At 40.6% G+C, this 23,070-nt stretch overlaps 3 protein-coding genes across 10 annotated transcripts in view; 1 reads left to right on the top strand and 2 right to left on the bottom strand.

Annotated features, from left to right (window-relative positions):
- The window catches only part of stk33 (serine/threonine kinase 33), a 12,580-nt gene extending 5,829 nt beyond the window's left edge, over positions 1 to 6,751 (bottom strand). The window contains exons 1-3 of one of the 3 annotated variants that reach the window (XM_077713091.1): positions 6,654 to 6,731; positions 6,349 to 6,427; positions 1,009 to 1,113 (exon numbers count right to left, since the gene is read on the bottom strand). In XM_077713091.1, coding sequence (XP_077569217.1) covers positions 1,009 to 1,113 — 105 coding nt within the window. In that variant the 5' untranslated portion in view covers positions 6,349 to 6,427; positions 6,654 to 6,731. Of the gene's footprint in view, positions 1 to 1,008; positions 1,114 to 6,348; positions 6,545 to 6,653 lie in introns of those variants that run through there. The other 2 variants (XM_077713092.1, XM_077713090.1) reach the window with 2 other exon arrangements.
- The window catches only part of LOC144194199 (uncharacterized), a 13,569-nt gene extending 3,166 nt beyond the window's left edge, over positions 1 to 10,403 (top strand). The window contains exons 2-3 of the mRNA XM_077713094.1: positions 7,993 to 8,037; positions 8,590 to 10,403. Of these exons, the coding sequence (XP_077569220.1) occupies positions 7,998 to 8,037; positions 8,590 to 9,305 (756 nt within the window). The 5' untranslated portion in view covers positions 7,993 to 7,997 and the 3' untranslated portion in view covers positions 9,306 to 10,403. The remainder of the gene's footprint in view (positions 1 to 7,992; positions 8,038 to 8,589) is intronic.
- Positions 9,696 to 23,070, bottom strand: trim66 (tripartite motif containing 66). 6 transcript variants are annotated; one of them, XM_077713086.1, is made up of 18 exons: positions 22,978 to 23,070; positions 21,115 to 21,302; positions 20,592 to 20,766; positions 19,240 to 19,369; positions 18,857 to 18,973; positions 18,521 to 18,635; positions 18,188 to 18,334; positions 16,344 to 16,461; positions 15,435 to 16,216; positions 13,533 to 13,751; positions 13,333 to 13,462; positions 13,188 to 13,263; positions 12,922 to 13,108; positions 12,003 to 12,841; positions 11,791 to 11,914; positions 11,630 to 11,704; positions 11,276 to 11,428; positions 9,696 to 11,197 (listed from the first exon to the last, which is right to left on the bottom strand). In XM_077713086.1, the coding sequence occupies exons 2-18, from the start codon at positions 21,169 to 21,171 to the stop codon at positions 10,961 to 10,963; spliced, it is 3,681 nt and encodes a 1,226-aa protein (XP_077569212.1). In that variant the 5' UTR covers positions 21,172 to 21,302; positions 22,978 to 23,070; the 3' UTR covers positions 9,696 to 10,960. The 6 variants fall into 6 exon arrangements, with proteins under 6 accessions (XP_077569212.1, XP_077569213.1, XP_077569210.1 ...); XM_077713087.1 differs by having other exon boundaries at positions 21,115 to 21,299; positions 22,978 to 23,034; XM_077713084.1 differs by having other exon boundaries at positions 21,115 to 21,916; positions 22,978 to 23,031.

The following is a 23,070-nucleotide window of genomic DNA, read 5'->3' as shown; positions in this document are numbered from 1 at the left end:
GTATAAGTCAGGAACCAAGAACAGTAAAGTAATAATATCAAAATGGAGGGCAACGGGCTAAATAGGCATCTTAACGTAACATATTAACAGTTTTTCAGATAATTTTGCCAAAATAACACAACATAACGGCTGTCAGAGTGAAAAAATATATAAATATCACCAGAGTATAAATTGCGGGTCTGCCAAACATATGGTCAGGAAAATATGATAATTAAGTATACATATTGCAAATGTTGTAAACTTGTGATAATGGAGAAAATGCATAGAAGATGCAATTCATGGAGAATGCTTTGCTCTCTCCCAATGGTCACTTCCTGTACAGTTTTTGTCACCTTTTTGGGAAACGTGAGGCCCGTGAGCTGGTCCACATAGTCTGATCATCATCTCAGGAGACTTTAATCTTACATCACTCTCCACATTCTGCCAGTTTGTGGACTGTTATTTATTTATATTGCCATATTTTTCTCGGTTTTGTCTATGGTGCCGTGGCAAGTGAATTTCCCCCATGAGGAATGAAAAAAGTACTATTCTTTTCAAAAATAGAGTAGTGCCGTATTGATAAAATGTCTGCCCCCGGGTGACCACTCATTGGAAATACTGGCTTTTCACCACTCGTACGTATCATAAAAATGAAATGTTGTGCTTTTCTCAATTGATCAAGATTCTTTCTGTCCCTCAAAGACTTCTAATTGAGGATCATGAAACCACTTTGCACATTCTGAATGTGTCGTCTCATTATTTTTATCATTTTTATGGAACTACAGAATACAGTCATTGCTATTCAAATTACGATGAGTTTGCGTCTGCAGTCGCTTTCAATCTCAGGTCTAATTAACTCACTCATTATCTATGTGCACGCAAGGCTAACCAAAAGCACTTTGTGTGCGTCGAATACGAGTGAGCTCCTGTACAAAGCCTCCAAATGAACTTTCCATACATATCGGTTTATGCTGCGGGTGTAACAAGTGTGTGAGCGTGACAGATTTATGTACGAAAATCTCCCGTCACCTCCACGTCTCCGTCGCCGATCAGTCGAATGTGAGGCACCTCCCTTTCTGAGATGCTTTTGGGCCCTGAGCTTTTTCCTACGCCACTGAATGCTGCCTCTGCCATCTAGAGACAAGGGAGCAAAAAAAAAAGCTGTTATTTTTCTTTGTCGTGCTCTAATTGTCCAATAATAGCTGTTTGCTTTGCTAATCAGTTAGAAAAGACAACCGAAAAAACATTTTTTTTTCAAATAGTGCTATTAACATCTCAAAATTGTATTTTTGTGTTGATTGGTTGAAAATATGATTATTGTGGCAGGTGGAAATAAGCACGGGTAAAAGTGATGATGACAAATAGGGGTGCTGGAGCCAACCCAGTCAACTGTGGGTAATAGCACCATGAATTTGGTTGTCAGCCAATGGAAAGGCACAAGGACACGGACAATCATTCACATGCTAACACAATATTGTTGTAATTTTGAGAGTTCAACCAGCCTACAATGTATGTTTTTGGGATGAGGGAGGAAACCAGAGTACCTGGAGAAAACCAACACAAGCACAGGGAGAACATGTGTTGCACCCTGTATATTTACGCTTGAAACACAGGGAGAAATAATCGCAATAGTGTTAATGGGGTGTAAATTAAACACTTCAACATGCAAACTCCACACAGGAAGTTTGGTTAAATCCGTCAATGTTAGAATTTTGAGGCGGATGTGCTAACCATTCTGTTTAGAGGATTCTGTTTATAATAGTGTGTTTTCTTTGTGATTAATCAATTTTTAAAGGATTTAATGCGAGTAACTCTAACTAACTTCTATAGATTTGTCTCATACTATAGAATAGTATGCAACATGCAATATGGTCCTGGGTTCAAGTCCAGGTCAGTCCACCTGTGTGGAGTTTGCATGTTCTCCAAAGGTCTGCATGGGTTTTCTCCGGGTACTCCGGGTTTCCTCCCACATTCCAAAAAACATGGATGGTAGGCTGATTGGACACTCTAAATTGCGCTTAGGTACAGGTGTAAGTGTGCATGGTTGTCCGTCTCATTGTACCCTACAAACGGCTGACCACCGATTCTGGGTGGCCAAGAGACAGCTGGAATTGGCTCCAGCACCCTCCACGAGCCTAATGAGGATAAAGCATTTCAGAAAATGAGATGAGATGCGAGATTGTTGAAATAGCTTTGTTAATGAAAAGTGTATGTCTGAATTAATCTAAGACTTGATACGTTAGGTGTAGCTTGTCATTTTTGAATCATTGGTCTATGACCAAACTGCTGTCTCCGGTCGAGCCCATATTAACTTGAAGCGCAATTTAACCACCTTGAAGAACAGTCTCTGTAGCCAAATTAAATGTAAAGCAATTATCAAGCGATGACTAGGCGCAATGAAGTGGATCCGCCACACGCACAGCAATTAATTATTAACAAGGAAGCTGTGTCTTTAACCTCTTCACTCTGGTGCATCATTTTGGCCCTGACAGGGTTCTAATAACAGGCTTGTCTTTCCCATTATCTCCTGTCCATTTTCACATCAAAATGATTGTGACAGCCTCTGGAAATTCCAATCACCGCCATCATATCTCATTTGCCCAAGGTAGATGCGTGTGACGAGTGTATCAGTGGGGAGGTGAAGTCGAGAGCAGGTAGGTCCTGGCTACTTCCGCTTTTGGTGCTTTTCACCCAGATCTGCCGTCAGACTCAAGTCGGCTCTAATCATTCACTATTTCCCACCGGACCTCCACCGATAATGTTATTTTGAGCGTCTCAACTTACACGTAAGATGAAAAATGTGTTCAATGATAGGCTAATGGATTGTGAGGGACAGCTTTTGACCAATCCAGTGTTTATACTATGGACTTTTTCCTTGAGCGGACATTGGTCAATATAGATAGCTGATGATATATTACCTTAGCTATTATTTTCACTCTGTGGGTGATATCTTTCTTTTAAAGGTAGAACAATATATCAACTGGTCGATAGATGGGAGTTTTTCGGCTGAAATCAACCAATATACAGCCAATATAAGAGGTTAACTTGTATGATTACTGTTTGGTGATCTTTGTTCATTGTAATTTTGCACCAACATGTCTTGAGTGGTTAGCACGTTGGCCTCACAGCTCTGGGGTCCTGTGTTCAAATCCAGGCTGTTTGGTCCACCTGTGTGGAGTTTGCATGTTCTCCCCAGGCCTGCGTGGGTTTTCTACGGCTGATTGGATGCTCTAAATTGCCCCTAAGTATGGGCTTGATTGTGATTGGTTGTCCGCCTCTTGCCCAAGTTAACTGGGATAGGCTCCAGCACCCCCCCTGCAACCCTAGTGATGATAAAGCGGTTCAGAAAATGAATGGATGTTTCAGTCGTCTTTCATAATTAACATGCTTTCAAATGTATTCATTTATTTTCTGTGCCGCTTATCCTTCAGTTGGTTGAAGGTGTGCTTGAGCTTATCTAACATTTATGTTCAAATATATATATTTCCTACATTATTTTTTCCTAATTTATTTTTCTAAAGCATGATACAAGTAGATCAAGACGAAAGAATTGTTTCTACTAATAGTAGATTTTTCCTGGAGGGGTAAAAAGCCAAAAAAATAATGATGCAAAGAATTTGTGGCGCGCCCAGACGGCTCCAGCTGAGGGGCTTGTCTCATCTCCAGTTCCGGCAGCAAGTAATTAGAGCCAATGCTTCATTCAAGTCTAGTCCATACTCTCTTTCTATCATCTCGTCAGACAGCAAAGTCTGCTTATTTACACGAGGCGCAGTTTGGACCAAAAAAAGGGCGTTGAGCTGGGTTACGCTTGGTGAGCTCGAAACATTGTCAGAGCACACAGTGTCACATTGGAACAATAGAGCGTGAATTTACAAAGGTTAGCCTTGATTGTCTGACTTTCTGTCCCCATCAACTCCAGATTATTCATATTTACTTTTTGAGGATGATTTAGAGCGTTGCTTGGCAAATCAGAGTGGAAAAAAATACTTATTATCTACATATTCAGTGAAATACTAAAAAAAAAAGTAATTTTACAATGAGCGGTATGTTTATTTTGATTATTTATTTTGTAATTTTAGACGGGAATATATTTGAAATGATGGATTTTGTTAATGACAAAAAACCTAGCATTTAATTAATCCAGGGTCTGTGTACTTTTTATCCTGACTGTAATTGATCAATCTCACCATATCAAAATTCAACACTGATCCCATCTGGCATATGGAAATGAAAGTGTAATCTGAAACCAGCTAGTGCAAGTGCATTTCAATCTCAGTCACATTATTGAGCTAACACTTTAATTATTGTACAGACTCTCTTGAGGTTTGTTTTCTTTAATAGTCGAACGCATTTGGTTGAAGCGACACTTGGGCTGTAAAGCAGCAGCCGCTAAAATACAACCGCGGCATCAAACAAAGTCCTATGGCTGCAATTAACGTGTAAGCTCAATCAATTTTGTTGGAGTCCAAAAGTTACATTTTCCAAATGTGGAACTTAATCATTTATTGACAGCTCGGCTTTGATGACAAATGATAAACTTCAGCGTCCTAATGAAGCGTGGAATTACATTACCTGATGAGGCAAGAAATTGCATGTTTAGAATGCAAATATAGCACTCGTCTTCGTCACCGAGTGATGAGGTGAAACCTAATATCACGCGGGCAGATTATCAAAGCTCCTCGACTAAATCTGATACGGACAGGACGGAACGCCCAAGTGCCAGACACACGCCTCTAAGGAAAATGCAACGGACACTCCATAAGGTACACCATTTCCATTACAATATGTCATTACATTGAAAGAAATATCCCTAAATCACTGTTCTGGGGTCCTGGGTTCAAATCCAGGTCGGTCCACCTGTGTGGAGTTTGCATGTTCTCCCCGGGCCTGCGTGGGTTTTCTCCGGGTACTCCGGTTGGCTCCCACTTTCCAAAAAACATGCATGGTCGCCTTATTGGACACTCTAAATTGCCCCTGGGTATGAGTGTGAGCGAGAATAGTTGTTTGTTTCCTCGTGGCCTGCGATTGGCTGGACGCCTCAGGCCTGAAGTCAGCTGGGGTAGGCTCTAGCACCCCCCTGACCCTAGTGAGGATGAAGTGATCCAGAAAATGAATGAATGAATCACCCAAATATTGAATATAATTGTTATCTCTTGAAAAAATTGCCATACATTGTCACTAGTTTGACCTTTCATAAATGCCCATGATTTTCTACTGGATTTAAAAAAGACATCTTGTTGGTTTGAATGTACACATTCTGATGAGGTTTTAGTTTCCAGTCAGAGTTCACATGAAGATTAAAACTATGAAATTGATTGGCTGCGATATTTTGAGCTGGATTATTCATTTAGCCTTTTTATCCCTTGTTAATTGATTGGTTTGCATTTTAATTTCTTTTTACTTGTTACAATGATCAAGTCTAGGACTGTTCAGAAATCCCTCCATTCAGATGGAACTGTCCATCAGGATACTATACTCATTAACATACGTCTGGTGATGTGCTTGGTTTGCTTTGCAAAGCATCCTCACCACCAATGAAAATTATCTACCACAGTCGATGGAAGCCAATACTAGCTTGAAGCTTGGATGCGAGACAAAACTTAGAGTAATTCATCTCTATCCTCTGTGAGTGATTCTTAAAACCTGAGTTTTTTGACTTGGGGTACCATCCTAGGTCGGCCCACGTGCATTGAGTTTGCATGTTCTCCCCAGGCCTGTTTAGGTTTTCTCCGGGTTTTCCGGTTTCCTCCCACATTCCTAAAAAAAAACATGCTTGGTAGGCTGATTGGACACTTTAAATTGCCCCTAGGTACGAATATCAGCGTGAATGGTTCTCCGTCTCCTCGTGCCCTGCGATTGGCTGGCCACCGATTTAGGGTGTCGGCTGCCTGGTGTCCGTAGTTAGCTGAGATATGCTTCGGCACCCCCCGCGACCCCAGTGAGGATAAGCGGTTCGGAAAGTGATTGAATTGCGTCCCCGATGCCAAGTCTTTTCCTCGTAGAACTCCCCGTTTCTAGTGGCCATGTTTGCAAAGTGTCATCTGGCATGAAAACATGCTTTTGCCAAAAGGGAAGCGAAAGATCAACTTGTGCCATTTGCTCAGAGCCCTCCACATGTTGCTGGGAGATAAGGCCCAACAAATTCAAATTCTTTTTTTTCCTCTCTCATTGGTTTAATCCCGGTTAAAGCCAATCTGTGCCCTCAGCCTTTGGGATGTCTGGAGAAATGTGGGCAGTAGCAGAAACAAGTCCAATTGGGTTGCAGTGAGTGACAAGCTATTGAGAAGTCAGCATATTTTTCAACAAGTCAATCCACAGCAACAGCAGCAGCTTCTGTTATTATAAATCATTCAAAGTGTCGGAACTCACCCTGTCAAAAGTCCTGCACTCCGTAGAGTCGCATTAATCAGCCAGTTAGCGTACATGTTCTTTCACATTTTAAGTCAACCTAAAGAGAATATGTAATGTAATATCCCTCTTTGGAAGTCAGTTTTAAGGCAATAACGGGTGCTTTAGCTGGTGAACGTCGTCATGGCAACGAGTCTCGATGCAGAACAAACGCATGTTCCAGGGCGCTTGCAAGTTTGAAAGAAAGCATTTGTGTACGCACATATCACCGTCAAACGTGACAAAGTCAACAGAGTGTTTTAAAGAATGCCATAAAGGAAACTTACCTTGTGAAATTTTTCATTTTTGAAAGACTTCAAAAGCGAAATAGTGGAGGACGACGGAATGCAAGAGGGACAAAAAGTCGTCTTGGGAAAGTGGGCATCAAAAAGATGGCTTACGTCGCCCTCATGTGGCAAATCTGTGTACTGCTATTGTAATGCTGTGGCACGAGGAACCTTTTCTTCATTTTTGTGTTGGTCACGAGTCGCCACCTCACGGATTTAATTGGAACCGCAAGTATTTACTTTCATAAGGGTCTCCTTTTTTTCTGATGATGATTCATATTTCATAAATGTCCATTTATTTCCATTGAAATTACTTAGGAGAACAAATTGTGGCCCATGAACCTTGTAAAAACAAATTCTCTGGTCAAATTTATAGATTAGCATTTTTAAAATCCATATCAAAAACACTTTAAAAACTAAATAAATAGCACTGAGAGGATGGTAACATGCAGCTGAATGTATCATCATGATGCCTCAGCTCAGGCCTTCCTGGGTGAAGTTTGCATGTCCCCCCCCCCCCCCCCCCCCCCCCCATGCCTGTGTGGGCTTTTTCTGGGTATTCAGGTTTCCTTCCAAAATTTGCATTGAAGAATGCAAATACAATTTGAGTAGTTGCTTGTCTTATGTTCTCCGTGATTGTCCATGTCATGCCCATAGTTAGCTGGGATAGGCTCCGGCACCCTTAAAAGCCTCGCGAGCAATAAATTAGAATACTATTTTTTCATAATGTGAATTATTTTATTAATATAGGGCACTTATTTATGGTATCACAGAAACTGACAAGGTTGTATCAATGAATTAGATGGATCTTATTCAGTGTGGCAATTGCGCATTCAAATAAATAATATAACGTATCATCGTAATGATGACATTATGTGGGCGGTTCAAAATTGCTTTTATCAAAAGTAGGTTGATTATGTTTACAAAGATGGGATGATGTCACTGAGTGTTTATGTCTCCACTCTATTAGGATATACTGTCACATGTATTGATTGAGTGTGTGGCTGCAAACTGAGAGAGTGCATGTAGTTGAAATGTCAGAATGTGGAAAATTAACATATTACCTGATTGCAGATTGTGAAATCATTTGATAAAGAAGTCCCTCAAAGTTGTAGGTAAGACACATGGAGAAAAAATAAAATGGCCTCACATTGAAAGAGATAGACATGCAATCCATTAAAACTGGCTCAGCTGGTTTGGACGTCCGCCATCAATAACAGCCAATAAATAAGTGAAATATGTGTGACAAACATCTGTGGCACCTGGCAAGAAAATTGTTACCCTGTCTAAATCATGAAAAAGTGAATTTTTTTTGTGATAACATATCTCTTTCTTTTAGATAAAATGGACGGCCAAGGTGACGGGGACCACAACGGTCCGAACCGTAAGTGCTTGAACCCTTTTGTACACTAATTAGGATTTCTATTACTTACTATATTATTATATGACTGAGTATATAATATGAATGAAATGATGAGATCAATATATACTATGTGTACTGCGACCATAATTTTAAAATAGATTATCTATATTGAAGGTGCGCCCTATTATTTGATGTGTCTTATAGTGTGTATACGTTTTCAGGGTTAACAAATAAAAGATTGAGTTTACACACTTAGAGAAGGTGAAGAAATTCAATCACTCGTCTATTAGGATTTGAAAGCCGTTCAACTTCAAGTCAGTCAATTTCAACTCATTACATTACACGGTTTGGGCAAATGTAGCGAGAGAATCTTAACATACACACACACACACACACATATTCATAAATTACACTTTATACGGATTATAGAAAAGGCCTTAAATGCCAACTTTTGAGTAGGTGTCCACTTCAATGGCCACCGTAGATCGAATGGGTTAAACTGGCTTTCTTTAGTGTTTCTCAGTAGTATGCATCGTGAAAGGGGGATCGATTCTTGTGCAATCGTATTCACAGGCTACCGAACCTCCATTCCAGTCGGTGATCTTCCACCCACCGACGACAGCGATGAGGAGGTCGATGACGACGACGACCGCGACGATGTCGGCGATGAGGACGAGGACATGGAATCTGTTTTCCTCATGCATTTGTTTGTCAATCAATACATGCAATTCTTCGTAAACCCGCGAGCGCAACTACCGCCGGCCAACAGCGACAATGGAAACCACGTGAGCGAAAGCCCTGACGCCGACGACATCGCCGACTGCCAAGAAGAGTCAGACGTCCCAGTCATGTCCGACGCAGAGTCGAGAGTGGAGGAAGACCCTCAACCGGGACCGTCGAGGAACAGGTGCGGAGAGGGCGACGAGGACGAGGACGAAATGAGGAGCAGCAGCAAATATTTTCGCTGGTGGCACGAATTTGACAACAGCTCCGACGGCAGCACTGACTTGGATAATGACGAACAAGACCCCGCACCGTGCGCCACTAAGAAAAGGTCGCGAGATGACCTGGATGGCAATTTAAGACTACAGGGCGATCTGTCCCACATGACTATGAGTGCCCATCACGTTCATGGCACCAAAAAAGTCAACGATGAAAGGAGTCTCTCCAAAGTGGGAGACTTTCAGTCAGAGTGCGCAGAGGACCCCCTCATAACGTACGCCGATGAAAAGGCCAGAGAAAACTACGACAAAGAAAACAAGTGTGGTAAAAAACGATTCAAGAGATGAAAAGGTAAAAACTGCACATATTGACTTCGCTTGAGTTACTTTTCATTGAGACAGAATTACCATGTTGACTTTTGAAATGTATACTTGACTTTCAAGGTCAATCTTTTTTCAAGACTTGGTTTGTTTCTTTGTCTTTTTTGTCTTTTTTTTAATCTACGTCAACTGCATTTAGCTTGTGCTTCCATAAAGATATATTTTTTCAAAAAAAAATTCACTGGCCATGTAAAATATCAGGATGTGGTCCCTAAAACATAAACAACTGTTTTTCTTTTATAACTCAAATGGTATTGATACAATTTAAAATGTAAATAATAATGTAAAAATTTCTTTTGATGAGGATTGAACAACCAGTTTGAAGTTGGAATGGTTGAAGGAATACACTTGCTAACACACCATCAATATAACTTTATTTCTTCAGCACTTTTGAAAACAAGTTACAAAGTGCTGTACTAGTGCATACATATAAAAGTCAGATCTGAAGGAAGTAAATGAAACGGTATAAAAAGGAAATAGCTACAATTAGAAAGTGGCTTGGCATGACACAATAAATGATGTGGTTATCAAGATTGAACAAAAGCAATATCCCCCACGATTATTAGGCCTGAGATACTTTTGGTTAAGGATAAACCACTCTCTAAAACTTATTGAAAGCAAAACATACAGACAAACTGAATGATCCAATAGTACTGACATGCAGCAGATAAATTTGGACAGTAAGTCAAATAGCACTTTTTATTTGACCTTGGTCCACATATGATTAAAATTACTGCCTTTTTACATACTGCGGTATCCGGGGAAGTATATTTGGTTGTATGTTACTCAAATGCAGAGAGTACAGAAAGCAGAGCAGATCCTATTACACCAAAAAGTACAGTATTGACAACGAGTACCCCGCCAATGAACCACATATTATGCTAAGTTTTACTCAAGACAGGAAGACTGACACTGCTATTAATAAATTGTCCTGTATATACAGCAATTGCATATAATGCCTTAGCAACTATTATGAAATCTGAATAAGACAAGTTGTGTATAGTATTAGTACATGTACACAGGACATTTCCTCAGGTAGTAAATACAATATATATGAAAGTGCTGTCATAGACTAAATGGTAATTGTTGAGCTTTTCACACTCAAAACAAAGCACGATTGCTATCATACCACAGCAGCAATCACACTAAATTACAGAAAAAATCCAATTATATCATACAATTGTTAGTGCATCAAGGGCAGATTATGAAGGAAAAATACTGTATGGTTTCATCATTATAATTCTGGGCCAATAAGGTTCCAAAAGTCAACTGATAAAACCTGTAAAACTTTCATTTTTTTTCACTTGTCAGTGGAACACAAAGACAATGTTATATTGGTTAGAAATCGAATGAGATTTGGATTTATGTACTGAAAACAGAATGCAGAATACAACAAAACTATACCCCACTCAAAGTCACACCATAATTTCAGTACTGCCAAAGGGTTTTGCCTTTAGTGCATTCATAGTGCTCTTGTTCCATCCATCATTGTTTTTATGGCTAGGAAGCCGATTCGAGCTAACACTATGGACTGACTCATAAATAACCATTTACCCCCATTTCGCAAACATTCCATCAGCTGCTTATATTAAAATAACAGTCCACCAGAAGTGCATCCTCGGTTACATGTAATGTTTCTTTGACTTGAGCGATTGTCTCCTCTTCCTCTTCCTGTGACACTGCTCCCTCCGCCCCGGCCAGGGGAAGCCCCCCTCACTCACCCGGAATGCCTCGTCGTACTCGTCGCTGTCGCTGTCCGCCTCGGCCGGTGGGAAAACTCTTCCTGGGAAGACTTCTTCTAGTTTGGTAGTGAAAAAGACCTCCAGGCTGCGGCCCGCTTGCGCCACTTCTGAATCGGGCTGGGTTGAACAACAGTCATTTAATACCAAGATTAAATGGCAAACCAGAGGTTTGTAATACAATTGATCTTGACTCACATAGTTGAACTTTGCGCAGTTGTGGAACATGAGATAGACATCAGCGACAAAGTGTTCAGCTGAGTTGTAATGTTGTTTGCTCCTCTTGTTTAGTCTTGCACGGATCACGGAGAGGTCAATGGGCCGCTTGATGATCTGATAGTAATGACGAGCCTACACCACCCAGGATTGACATTGAACAAAATGTTGTCAGAAGCACTAATTACCAACTCACTGTTAATATTTGATGCACGAAATTTCGGAAAGTTCACAATAGTTCAGTATGTAATGTCATAATGGTTTCTACGTGGAGTAATCTTAACACAAGCAGTACTTGAAATAAATAAATAAATAGAAAACAGTAAAAGCACTGACAAGTGGGCTGACGGGCTCGTGAAAGGGGGCACTCAGGATGTTATTGAGGATCAGAAGGGTCAATCGCTCACATTTCTGAAACAGTTACAAACAGAGGGACAGTCTAAGAAAGTGAGAAAATAGCATCATCGGTGACTATTATTGAAGTATTTCCGGCTTACTCTCTGATCGGACGGAGACAAGCCGAGTACAGATGTGCGATCTTCAGAAGTCCTTCTATTTTCACAGTCGTACTCGACCTCAGGTCGCACAACATCTCGGCACAGACTGCACAGCCAGTCGCCTCTGAAGTGGACGAATGGACAATATGTTAGCATTCACATTATTCAATCATTTGCCGAGTGGATTTCGATCAGGACAATTGGAAACTTACGAAGGGAAGTTTAGTAGAGGCGGGATGTGACACGACAAATGGTAAACTTTAGGACAGCGATCACAGCATAAAAGTTCTCCGCCGATCAGACAAACTGCACAAAAATCCTCACTTTCAGTTTCTGCATTGTCCTTCTGGACTTCTTCTGCTCTCCTCGAGAGACCAGGGTTTGCAATTAGAAGTGGTCTCTGACTAGGTCCAATTGGGTACTCTTCTTCTAGATCAGAGCGAAGTGGCTGCGGCTCATCTGTTCTTTCCTGCTCAGATTCAACATCGACTTCTGACTCCGCGGACCCCTGAGAATCCAAAGGCTGCTCAGACAAATGGTCGGAATCTGTTTCCGACTGGTGGACGGCATCAGGTTCTGGTTGGGCATCCGACTCTGTCTCTGCAGCAACTGAGTCTGCATCGGCATCCAGTTCTGTTTGCGCGTCTTCGGATCCTGCACCCGAAGCCGAGTCGGGGTCACATTCGAGGCTTCCGTCGGAATTGTCCATGGATCCGTTTCTGTTGCAGATCTTTAGAACGTCATTGTCCATGCCAGAACATTCCAATTCTGCTTCGGATGAAGAGTGTGGTGATGTATCTGAGTCGAGTTGCGATTGGGTTCGAGAGATGACAGCCTCTTCTGAGCCTGACTTTGGATCAGAGTCAGAATCAAAATCGAGTGCAGCGTTGCTGTCCTGCGGGTCATCGGATGGCAATTGGGATAAATTGGGAAATCTGGCCTTTGGGCAGGTATCCCACTCACTGCCAACTGTGAGCCACTGACGTTTGTCTGGAGACCTAGACAAACTGACTGATGGGGTCTTCTTCATCTCAGGGACTCCAGAGTGCCCCTGCAATTAAAATATGTGTTTGTTGTTGCTCATGCCAGATCAGTGTTGATGCGGTGCTCAGGTATTGAACCTGTACATACCTTTTGTGTTACATTCTGCAAGGTTCTCGGCTGGAGCAAAGTTCTATCCTTCTCCATCGCACTCACGGGTAAGGGGTCGCTCTGCCTTCGTCCATGTGGAGGAAGTTGAGAGATGAGGACTTTCAGGCGTTCGAGACAAACCACTGGAACTCTGGTTCTTCCACAATCTCTTTCAGAACTTCTGCTGCTTGAAAAGAAGGTAAACAAAAAAAAGGTAAAACTGCTCATTTAACAGATAGGCAATCATTGCCTGTATACATACATACCTGTTGTGACCATTTCTTGACACACTACACTTTTCTTTGGCACCATAACGAACCTCATCATGTAATGTTGACATATCTGATGGGGGGTAGTAATAGCTGATATAGTTTAGTCAATAATCACAAAACGTTTGTCGCCTTCCATCACCTGGCTCAACTTTGTTGGAGAGTAATGGAGCCCGCCGAGTTCTGGTAAGAATAACATTGGCGGAGGATTCCTTCACAATGCAAAGGACACCATCTGAAGCTCTCCTCTGTCTGGAATCTGGACTGGGATACTAAACCCAAAATAATCACAATTTAAATTAAGTTTCAAGAGTTCTTTTGTGACTAGGTGCCTATTCTTACCTTTGTTATTACCGTTTTTGCAGTTCCCACATCAGAGCTATGAGTAGATCCCCTCGGCCTTTCAGAAAAAGAGTTGCTAGATGTGGCTGCTAACGGTAAATGGATACTTTGGGTACATCTCCTCCCAGTAGTGGATTCCGAATTAGAGTTAATTCTGGACGGCTGTAATTCGGAACTGCAATTATTGACTGCCAGGGACCCCTCGAGAGATGTAGATCTCTGTGCGAAACACAAACCAGTGTAATTGAACAGTGTTTCAAGCTGTGCCACATGCAGTGGTGCACCTGTTCGTCTCATGAAAAGAAGACAGGCTCGGATTTGCTTACAACAAAAACATTACTTTAAACCTATTCTGGCGGTAATTCAAAGCAAGTGGCTCTTCAGAATCACATGTGCAAATATTATTCTCATTGTTTATGCAATGAAAGGATTGGTTACAGCATTAATTACCACATGTAAATTTTGTTTTTTAGAGAACGGTGTGTTCCTTGCATTAAAATAGGAATAAACCAGATTAACTGTGGCTGTTTTTTTTAATGCTGGTTCAAAAGGAGAATAATTTGAATCCATAGTTTTCAAATTGTTTTTATGTTTAGGGTTTGTTGTTGTATAAAGTATAAGGAAGCTTTAAAATTTTAAAGTTATACTAAGTATTAAAAATTGAGCTGTCTTCAACTCTTATGAGAAGGAGGTCTTAAAATATCACCTGCTTTTATACATGTCCTCCTTTCCATAATGAGGTCAGGCCAAGACATAGAACCCACTCTTGATTATCATAAGATTAAAACACTGACCTAATCTGTCTTTCTTCAGGAACATTTACTTCCTTCCTTATGTCAGAAAGGGTGGTGCTTTGTAGGAATCTAAGTCTAAGTATTAAACATAGCAGAAATGATACTTCCTATTATTCCCAAAGTGGCTCATTAATGGCAGGTTAAGTATACATAAATGATCAAGCTCAGGTGGTTTTATGTCATATTCACAAGCTGTGATGCAGAAACAGGGTGTTTGTGATTTTGTTTAGGTAGATTTAGCTTAAACTAATGTCTGTAATTATTAAAAATAAACAATAAATAAAAGTATTGTGTTTTCTCTTAGATTCTTGGACGCTTTGCAGTAAAATGTGAAACAATGTTTGCCGTCATGCTATCTTCATAAAAACGGATGATACATTTTGGTGTACCATCTGTTCTCCAGGCAAGTTGTCAGCTGTAGAAAGGGATCATTCTGGCAATAAATTAAACAGTGTGTTTTTAGTTAAAGCACATTGCAGATTCTAATTAAAATAGAAAAATCTGTCTTTTGTCTCAGCCAAGTATATTAGTGAACACTTGGCTACGATCAATATAGATTTTTTTTTAGACAGATATATTAATGTGATAGCATTTCCTTTGTGGCACCAAATGTTTAAATTTTCAATATGTAATGATTTTGTATAATGAATATGTATTGTAGGCCTCACTTTAAAATGGAATAGACGGCAATAACAAAAGCTGTTGGGGTGTTCTTTTTGAAGAAATAATTTCTATTGATATTATATTTGATTGTGTTGGAGTTTTTTCAAATTCCTTGTGAGGGGGTGCAGTGACCTAGTGGTTTTGACCTTCCTCTGCAGGGTTTGCATGTTCTCCCCGGGCTTGGGTGGTTTTTTTTCCATGTACTCCGGTCTCCTCCCACATCCCAAACATGCATTGTAGGCTGCTTGAACACTAAATTCCCTTTAGGTATGAGTGCGAGTGTGAATGGTTGTCTGTCTCCTTGTCCCCTGCAATTGGTTGACCACCAGACTGGGATATGCTCCAGCACCCCCACAACCCTTGTGAGGATAAGTATTGTTGAAATTGAATGAAGGAATAATTTCTTATGAAAGTACTGGAATTTTTGTAAAAGTGTTTATCTCACCCGGCCATTTATTTGATCTCCCATTAATGGAGGACTGGATCTCTGTTGCTCTTTCCTTTGCTTCTCTGCTGTTGCAGAAACTTGAAACTGTTGTTGTTGTTGTTGTTGTTGTTGGACAGGGCTCTCCTGGTTTGTGTCGGGTTGTGGCTCCTCATGTTCTGCTGTGACAGTTTTATCATGAATCTCTTCCAGTCTGCATCGCTGAGTGTTGACGTCTTGGTCCCCGAACGAATCACTGAGCGCCTCCTCGCGTGGGATGTGGCATTGGTGCAGCGGATGTTGCTTTGCGCTTTGCTGATTGTCACTGACTGGAAGGGACCCTCTCTGTAGATGCTGATGAGGATGAGATTCAGGCAAGGATCGGGACTCAGAGCTTTGTTTCTGGGATATGGGTGCACGAGTGCAATTATTTTGGCTGGCTCCCACAACGGGGGCATGTGATGGAGGCAAAGAGCATCGGGAAGATGTTTGCAAGGCAGACGTGTCGCTGGGATCCCAGCACCTCGGCAGCTGCTGGCTCAGCACCCGAGGTCCGGGGCCGGCTGGAACGTAGCTCGCGTTGTAGACTTGGCCTCCCAACTGGCTCTTGTCCAAATCTGACTGAGAAGGGAGGCCATGCAGGCAACACACCTGGGGCTCATAACACATCTGGTACCCACAGACTGACTCTCGGTGACATACGGATGGCAAAGCCAAACATGTGATAGGCTGAGGTCTTAGAACGCTGGTGCAGGCCAATCCCGGAGGGAAGGGGCAGTTTCCACCTTCCACAGTCAGCTGGCCTGCATATCACACAGTTAAATAAGAAATGATGGATGTGGCTAATGGCTAATGAAAAAGTTTATGTTGATGAGAAAATAAGTAGCATCAGAGATGATCATGGTGTCTTTTGCTGGTAATTTGTCTTACCTAAAGAAGCCATTTGTTTGGTCCAGTAGCTTGCATCCCAATTGAACTTGATTTTCACAGGATTCCAAGTTTCAGACCGCAAAGCTGAGTCGAGCAATTGTTGGATTTGCTGAGAAATCTGAAAGACAGAAAAATCACATCCAAGTAAATTCACATCACTTAGTGAACACACAATGCATGTACAGTGTTCCCTCGGTCATCGCGGTTAATGGGGACCGGGACCACCCGCGATAAGTGAATTTCCGCGAAGTAGGGATTCCCCTTCAAAAATGCTTAATTTGAATTTAATTTAAGTTCGGAATAAATTCTTTTACTGAAAAAAAATGACTAAGTGTTTAATTTAAATAAAAAAGGTTTCTCTTTTTTTTCTTCTTCTTCTTATTCCATTTACTGATCTACATGGTGTCGTGATCAGCCAAATGACAACAGCGGGAATCGAACCCAGGTCTCCCAGACGGGAGTCCAGTGAACTAACCTCTGCGCCACCATGTGGCTACACTTCTCTTTGTAATCATTTGAGTGTCTTGACAAGAAGTCCACAGAAACAACTAAGTGAAAAAGTGTCCCAACCGGGAATTGAACCCAGTTCTCCCAGACACGAGACAAGTGAGTTAACCACTACGCCACCAAGTGACTACACTTTCCTTTGTCATCATTTGAGTGTCCTGACAAGAAGTACACAGAAACAACTAAGTGAAAATGTGTCCCAACCAGGACTTGAACCCAGGTCTCCCAGGCAGGAGTCAAGTGAACAAACCCCTGCGCCACCAAGTGACTACAAATTCCTTTGTAATCATTTGAGTGTCTTGACAAGAAGTACACAGAAACAACTAAGTGAAAATGTGTCCCAGCCGGGATTTGAACCCAGGTCTCCCAGGCAGGAGTCAAGTGAACAAACCCCTGTGCCACCAAGTGACTACACATTCCTTTGTAATCATTTGAGTGTCTTGACAAGAAGTACACAGAAACAACTAAGTGAAAATGTGTCCCAATCAGGACTTGAACCCAGGTCTCCCAGGCAGGAGTCAAGTGAACAAACCCCTGCGCCACCAAGTGACTACACATTCCTTCGTAATCATTTGAGTGTCTTGACAAGAAGTTCACAGAAAAAAACTAAGTGAAAATGTGTCCCAACCAGGATTTGAACCCAGGCCACCCGGAAAAGTGACAGGTGAGTTAACCACTGCACCACAACTTGGCTACACTCTCCTTTGTCATCATTGGAAGGTCTTGACTACAAATACATAGAAATAACTAAGGGAAAATGTTTCCCAACCAGGATTTGAACCCCAGTCTCCCACATGGGAGTCAGGTGAACAAACCTGTACACACGCCACAAATATATATATATGAATATTTATATACATGCATATATAAGTATATATAAAAATATTTATATACACCCATATATATATATATATATATATATATATATATATATATATATATATATATATATATATATATATATATATATATATATATATATATATATATATATATATATATATATAGTTTCCACATCTTGTAAAATGATGTAATTTATAATTTTAATTTAATATCTTTAAGAAAAAAATCCTAAAAAAAATCCGCTAAGCTCTGAGTGCGCGGTAGCTGAAGCGCAAAGTAGCGAGGGAACACTGTACTCTTGTGTTTATAGTTTATAGCTTGATAAATGACATATTCCACCTGTTGGAGGATTTTGATGCAAACGTGCTTAAAGGTTGTTAATTTCCAGCCTTTTCAGTGAAAATGGATTTGATTTTTTTGTTTGAATTGAGAATATTCTTAATTTTTCGCCATTTCCAATGAATGTCAGTAAATGGTTCAGTAAATGGGCGTACCAGTCCCTTGCTGAAGAGCACCGGGCCGCGGCAATGGTGTGTCGTTGCCCAACTGATAAACTTCTGCACTTGATCCAGCTGTGCACACGTCTCTATTGCCCCCTGCAGCTGGTCCTCCAGATGCTGCTGAAAGTCCTCTGAGATTTTCTGCAAAGAAAGCAATCGGCAATCAATAGCTTATCCACTGTATTTCCATACATGCTGTCTTAAGCCGCTTCGATTGATCACTGGCGCTTTCGGTGGCTTTCTTGCAGGACTGATAACAGATTCTTTACACGTACATTTACTAACTGGCTCAGAGATAAGACGTTAAGAAAGGGAGAAAGTAATTACCTCCAGTTGCTCTATTAATAGGTTAGCTCGTTTGTTAAGCTCATTCATCATAATCATCTTTGCCATCTTAATCTGGTTCTCAGCCTTCCTGTGTGCGATTTTGACTCCGTGAACTCTACAAAAAGACAGAAAATGGGAAAAGAATCTCATCTCGCAGTTCGGAATAAATTTCACTTGCATGAGATGATCATAAGATAAATTTAGTAGATTTTAAAACATATACACGCCCCTGTTTAAATGTCAGGTTTTGGTGATATACATACACAATATCAAGTTAAATACATTTCCAAACATTTTACACTTTCACATCCCGGATACATCTGGCATCTAACCAACCTGTCCTCAATCTGCTTTGCGTTGTTTTCCACTGCAGACCTACTTTCTTCCACCTGTACCATCAAACTTTCAAAAAGCCAGCGTTGATCCTGAAGAGCCTTTCCAATCTGTGCCACCCTGCACATATTAGATGTTGCATTCACAGCAGTCACCACAGTGGAAGTTCATGAATAAACAACGCCAGAAGGAAATGTGTTTCTCCCGGGATACGGGTGACCTTAGTGCTGTAACATCACCGAAAAACAAAAGTCGATGCGTACTGAATAGAGATGAGGTGGGGCCAAGGGTAGTGCTTATGCAGATTTGGATGCTAAAAGTGAAAAACTTTGTAGTTGGTGCTTAGCCCTTCTTTGTCGTGTCCTTGTGGGTGTGAGAGTGCTCACCTGTGGCTTTTATGGGAGGACAGGTGACAGCTGCTGCAGCACAAGAGGTCACATGTCTCACAAAGCAGCTCCAGGGGCTGCTGTCTATGAGCGTGGCACATTGGGAGGGGACAAGGATGTGACCCTGTACCTAATAGACAAAAGCAGGAAAACAGAAAGAATGAGGGAGATGAAAAATAGAAAAAATAATTTGAGGCTACATGTGTAGATGACCCTGACTAGCTGATTTTAGCAACTAGTATTGGGAATTTTGATAGAGGAGGTATTCTGTATAAACTCTTAATACACACATCCATCCATCTTCTAAACTAATTATCTATACAAAGCTCGCAAGGGGTGCTGGAGCCTATACTAGCTAACCATGGGCACGAGGTGGGGTACTGCATGGGGTACCACTCTATATACGTCCTCTAATCTTGGTAGCCTGCTAAATTAACTATAAAGGCAAACAAATGGTACATACAAAATGTCTAATGACGAACTCAATGTGACTGATCGTATCCTTGTCTGCACAAAGTAGAGAAGTGGCAGTCTAAAAGCTTTAACTCTACTTGAGGGTCTTTAAATAGCGACATACTAATATTAGAAAATAATTGAACCCTACAGCCTTTAGAAATCTGGGACACTTGTTTAAATAAAGGTTGGATTAAAATAGCAAACTATTACTAAATGGGATAGCATATTTCCTCAAATAGGCTGTTTGAAGTAATTCATTTGGGAGAAGGCTTTATTTTTAAAAATGTTTTTGTAACATTCTTACATTTATTAACCCTTCCTAGGACACTCATTTTGACTGGGAGAGCAACTCCTCATTTCCGTTTCTCCCAGTCTGAATGGATTTGACATCTTGTACCATCAATGAAACTGAAAGATAAGCATTCACAACCATTCCTCCCAGTTTAAATGAATTGGAAGTATATCATCATCAAAAGCAGAAAATTAGTTAAATAGTACTATAAGATAAGAAATAAAATAAATCAAGTTTAGTGCTATTGGGGACACTCACAATTTTTTAAATTAAAATGATTAAGTATATTTTTAAAAAATATTTTTTTTTCATCATAAAATAAATATATAACCTAAAAGAAAATTAGTTTTTTTTTTTACTTTTGCTTGAGTTGCAATTTTATGAGGTCACAGTGCTCTTGAGTTTGATTTTGTTTTTGTTTTTTTACACCATATATAATACGTATATAATATATATATAATATACGGTATATATAATATCGTATATTAATACGCTACATTGGAAAACAGAAATCCATAGTTTACTATCTTTTCTAATCCTTATATTTTTAAACTCCTACTACAAAGTATCCAGCAAATTAAAGACTCAACAAAGCAAGACTCACCTGGTCCATTAGCAGAAAGGGATCCAGAGCTTCTCGGGTCAATAACGTCCGTGTACTGAGATGACATTGCGGCCCTTGGATGCTGATGCACATTTGTGCACTGGTAACACAACCACTTGTTGCAGAGTGTGCATAAGCTCTGTGCATGCATTGTCTCTGAACATTCTGAGCAATTCTGATCAAGAAGAAAAATATACAATTCAGCAGATAGACCTGGAATCTATTTGTACAACAGTCTAGTAGAAATCTCCGAGCATACTGAATTTGGCTCACACTCAAAAATGTTGTATATGACAGCACTCAATATGGGCTATAATCCTTACGTTTCATTTAGTTGTCAACAAATGGCATGGCAGAGCTTATTCCAAATGGTTGCAATTTACAGTGATTATCATTCAAAATAGTTTCATTTTAGCTGACCTCATTCTCAAATGATGTAAATTTATACACTATGTTGTCACGGATGCATAGCAGAAAAGCCTGCAGAACAAAAACAAATCATCAACACAATAAACAAGCTTACCTTCTCCATTTTTGTGCATCTGCAGAGTGGCGGTGTCGCCTGGGCAGAGAGGAGCATGTGCCGCCTGGCAGCGGGAACACTGGCAACGCTTTAACCTGAGACGGGAGTCGCCGTACCCCCAGATGAGGCAGTTTACATGACAGCCTCACGGCACGCTCCCACCTCATCCGAGTGGAGGACCCCCCCTCCTCATTGCGGCGGAGGAGAGAGAAAGAACGAGAGTGTCACACTCAAATTCATCCGCTGCTTGCACTGAGAACATTTGGAAAATCCTTTCTCGTCTTTTTTCAATAAGCTTGTGCATAATAATTGGAAATTAGGGAGTGGAGATGTTTTTTTTTTTTATAGGGCAAAATATCCCCTGAAGCCATATTTTGTGAAGCCCAAATCAAGGAGGAGGAACATTGTTTTCCCAGTAGGCAGGTTAGTCCATAAAAAGGATGTTTGGGATGAGATGTATCTTGCGCAGTCCTGTGTCAGCACCAACGCGAGTTGCCCACAAGAGCCAATGTGGCTCCTCAAAAGCAGGTCAACCTCAGATAAGCCTCAAATAGGAGCAGATTACACTCAGGCAACCCCTGCTAAAATTATTAAATCAATTAAGATTCTCTGGCAGACTGAAGGAGAGATGAAGACCCAATTTCGACACCAATTTAGACTGGAGAAAAATATGACTTGCCCTCTGAAGGTGTTATTAGTCTGCCTGACGACAACCTGACCTATAATTGTGGCAAATTTCACATCCTTAGATGCCCCGGTGGGGGTTCAGAGCAATCTTGTTCCCCGTAGTGCATCAATGGACCTAATTTGATAAAACAATTAGTCGCTCGTCATTCACTCAACTTTTAACTCATTGGTTGCCATTGACGGGATAGACGTCCAATCTATTTGAACTAGGAGAGGTGGAAATCATCATAAAATCTCAAATGAGCAATCTACAAAACTGAAATCTGTGTCTAATGGAAAGTGAAAGGCAATGGAAAAGATATGCAAAATATTCAATTCCATGCTGAAAACGTGATTGGTTACTTCAGTGGCTCGAACAATATTTGCGTGTCATGGAATGCAACCTAAAATGTGAGAAATCCCTTAGAGTAAGTTATTCAACATTGATAAAATTATTAGTAGGCTACTTAAAGCCATTCAAAGACTCAACTTTTGAGTTACTATGATAAAAAACATCATTTTTAGTTACATATTTTTTATAGATATCAGCTAAAATAACTATGTAATTATTCAATTCTGGAAGGTAGTCTGCTAGTGATGAAATAAGACATAGTACTTAAGTCTTAATTTCCTCCGACCCACGAAAATTTCTGGCATTCAGAGTGAATGTGCTGTGGTAGTTAGTAAAAGAATGACATTGACATTAAATTGGTAAAATGGTTCAAATTGGATTGCACGTCGATTGACATCAATATGCACAAGTACTCAGAAGGAAAATATTGCATTGATTCTCAAAAAGAATTATAGAAAACTATTTGAACATGTGATCCTATCTTTGAGCTCTATTTGTACGCTATTTATCATTTTGGCAAATAACTAAAACAACAAGTCGTCTTATTAGTGAGGACAAGGAGTTTGTTGTGGAGGTGGCTAAATGCTGGAACGATCCTCCCAATAAATCACAGATAATACAGATTAACATTGCTGACTTCACTACAAATGACTCTTAAACATTAACTGGCCTGTCAATCAAAGCATCGGGATACATTTTGGAAGATGATGCCGTTATCGTGACAACATGACGCAGTCAAAAAAAAAAACATCACGACGCGAACAGATAAATTGAGTTGTACACTGATATTGACAAGAAAATAACGTTGTGACGAATAATCAGAATGGATAGTAGTGAAAGTGCACCTTGGTCCCAAGGGTCCGCTACCACCATCGGATGTCGCTCTTTTGGCCCAGCCAAATTCTGAAGCTGAAGTCTCGCGATACAGCACGAGTATC

The sequence above is a fragment of the Stigmatopora nigra genome, chromosome 3, assembly GCF_051989575.1.
Source record: "Stigmatopora nigra isolate UIUO_SnigA chromosome 3, RoL_Snig_1.1, whole genome shotgun sequence".
In the NCBI taxonomy this organism is placed as follows: Eukaryota; Metazoa; Chordata; class Actinopteri; order Syngnathiformes; family Syngnathidae; genus Stigmatopora; species Stigmatopora nigra.
Note: the sequence above shows the minus strand (reverse complement) of the source record. Positions and strands in the feature narration are given on the sequence as shown.

What these genes read in the sequence shown, in the direction of transcription:
- trim66 (XM_077713086.1), bottom strand. Translation starts at nt 21,171, where the DNA reads ATGCTCCTCTCTGCCCAGGCGACACCGCCACTCTGCAGATGCACAAAA. An exon ending in ACGAGCCCGTCAGCCCACTT is followed by an intron (nt 11,429 to 11,629) that starts GTCAGTGCTTTT and finishes TGGGTGGTGTAG; the next exon opens with GCTCGTCATTACTATCAGAT. An exon ending in ACTGCGCAAAGTTCAACTAT is followed by an intron (nt 11,198 to 11,275) that starts GTGAGTCAAGAT and finishes TGTTCAACCCAG; the next exon opens with CCCGATTCAGAAGTGGCGCA.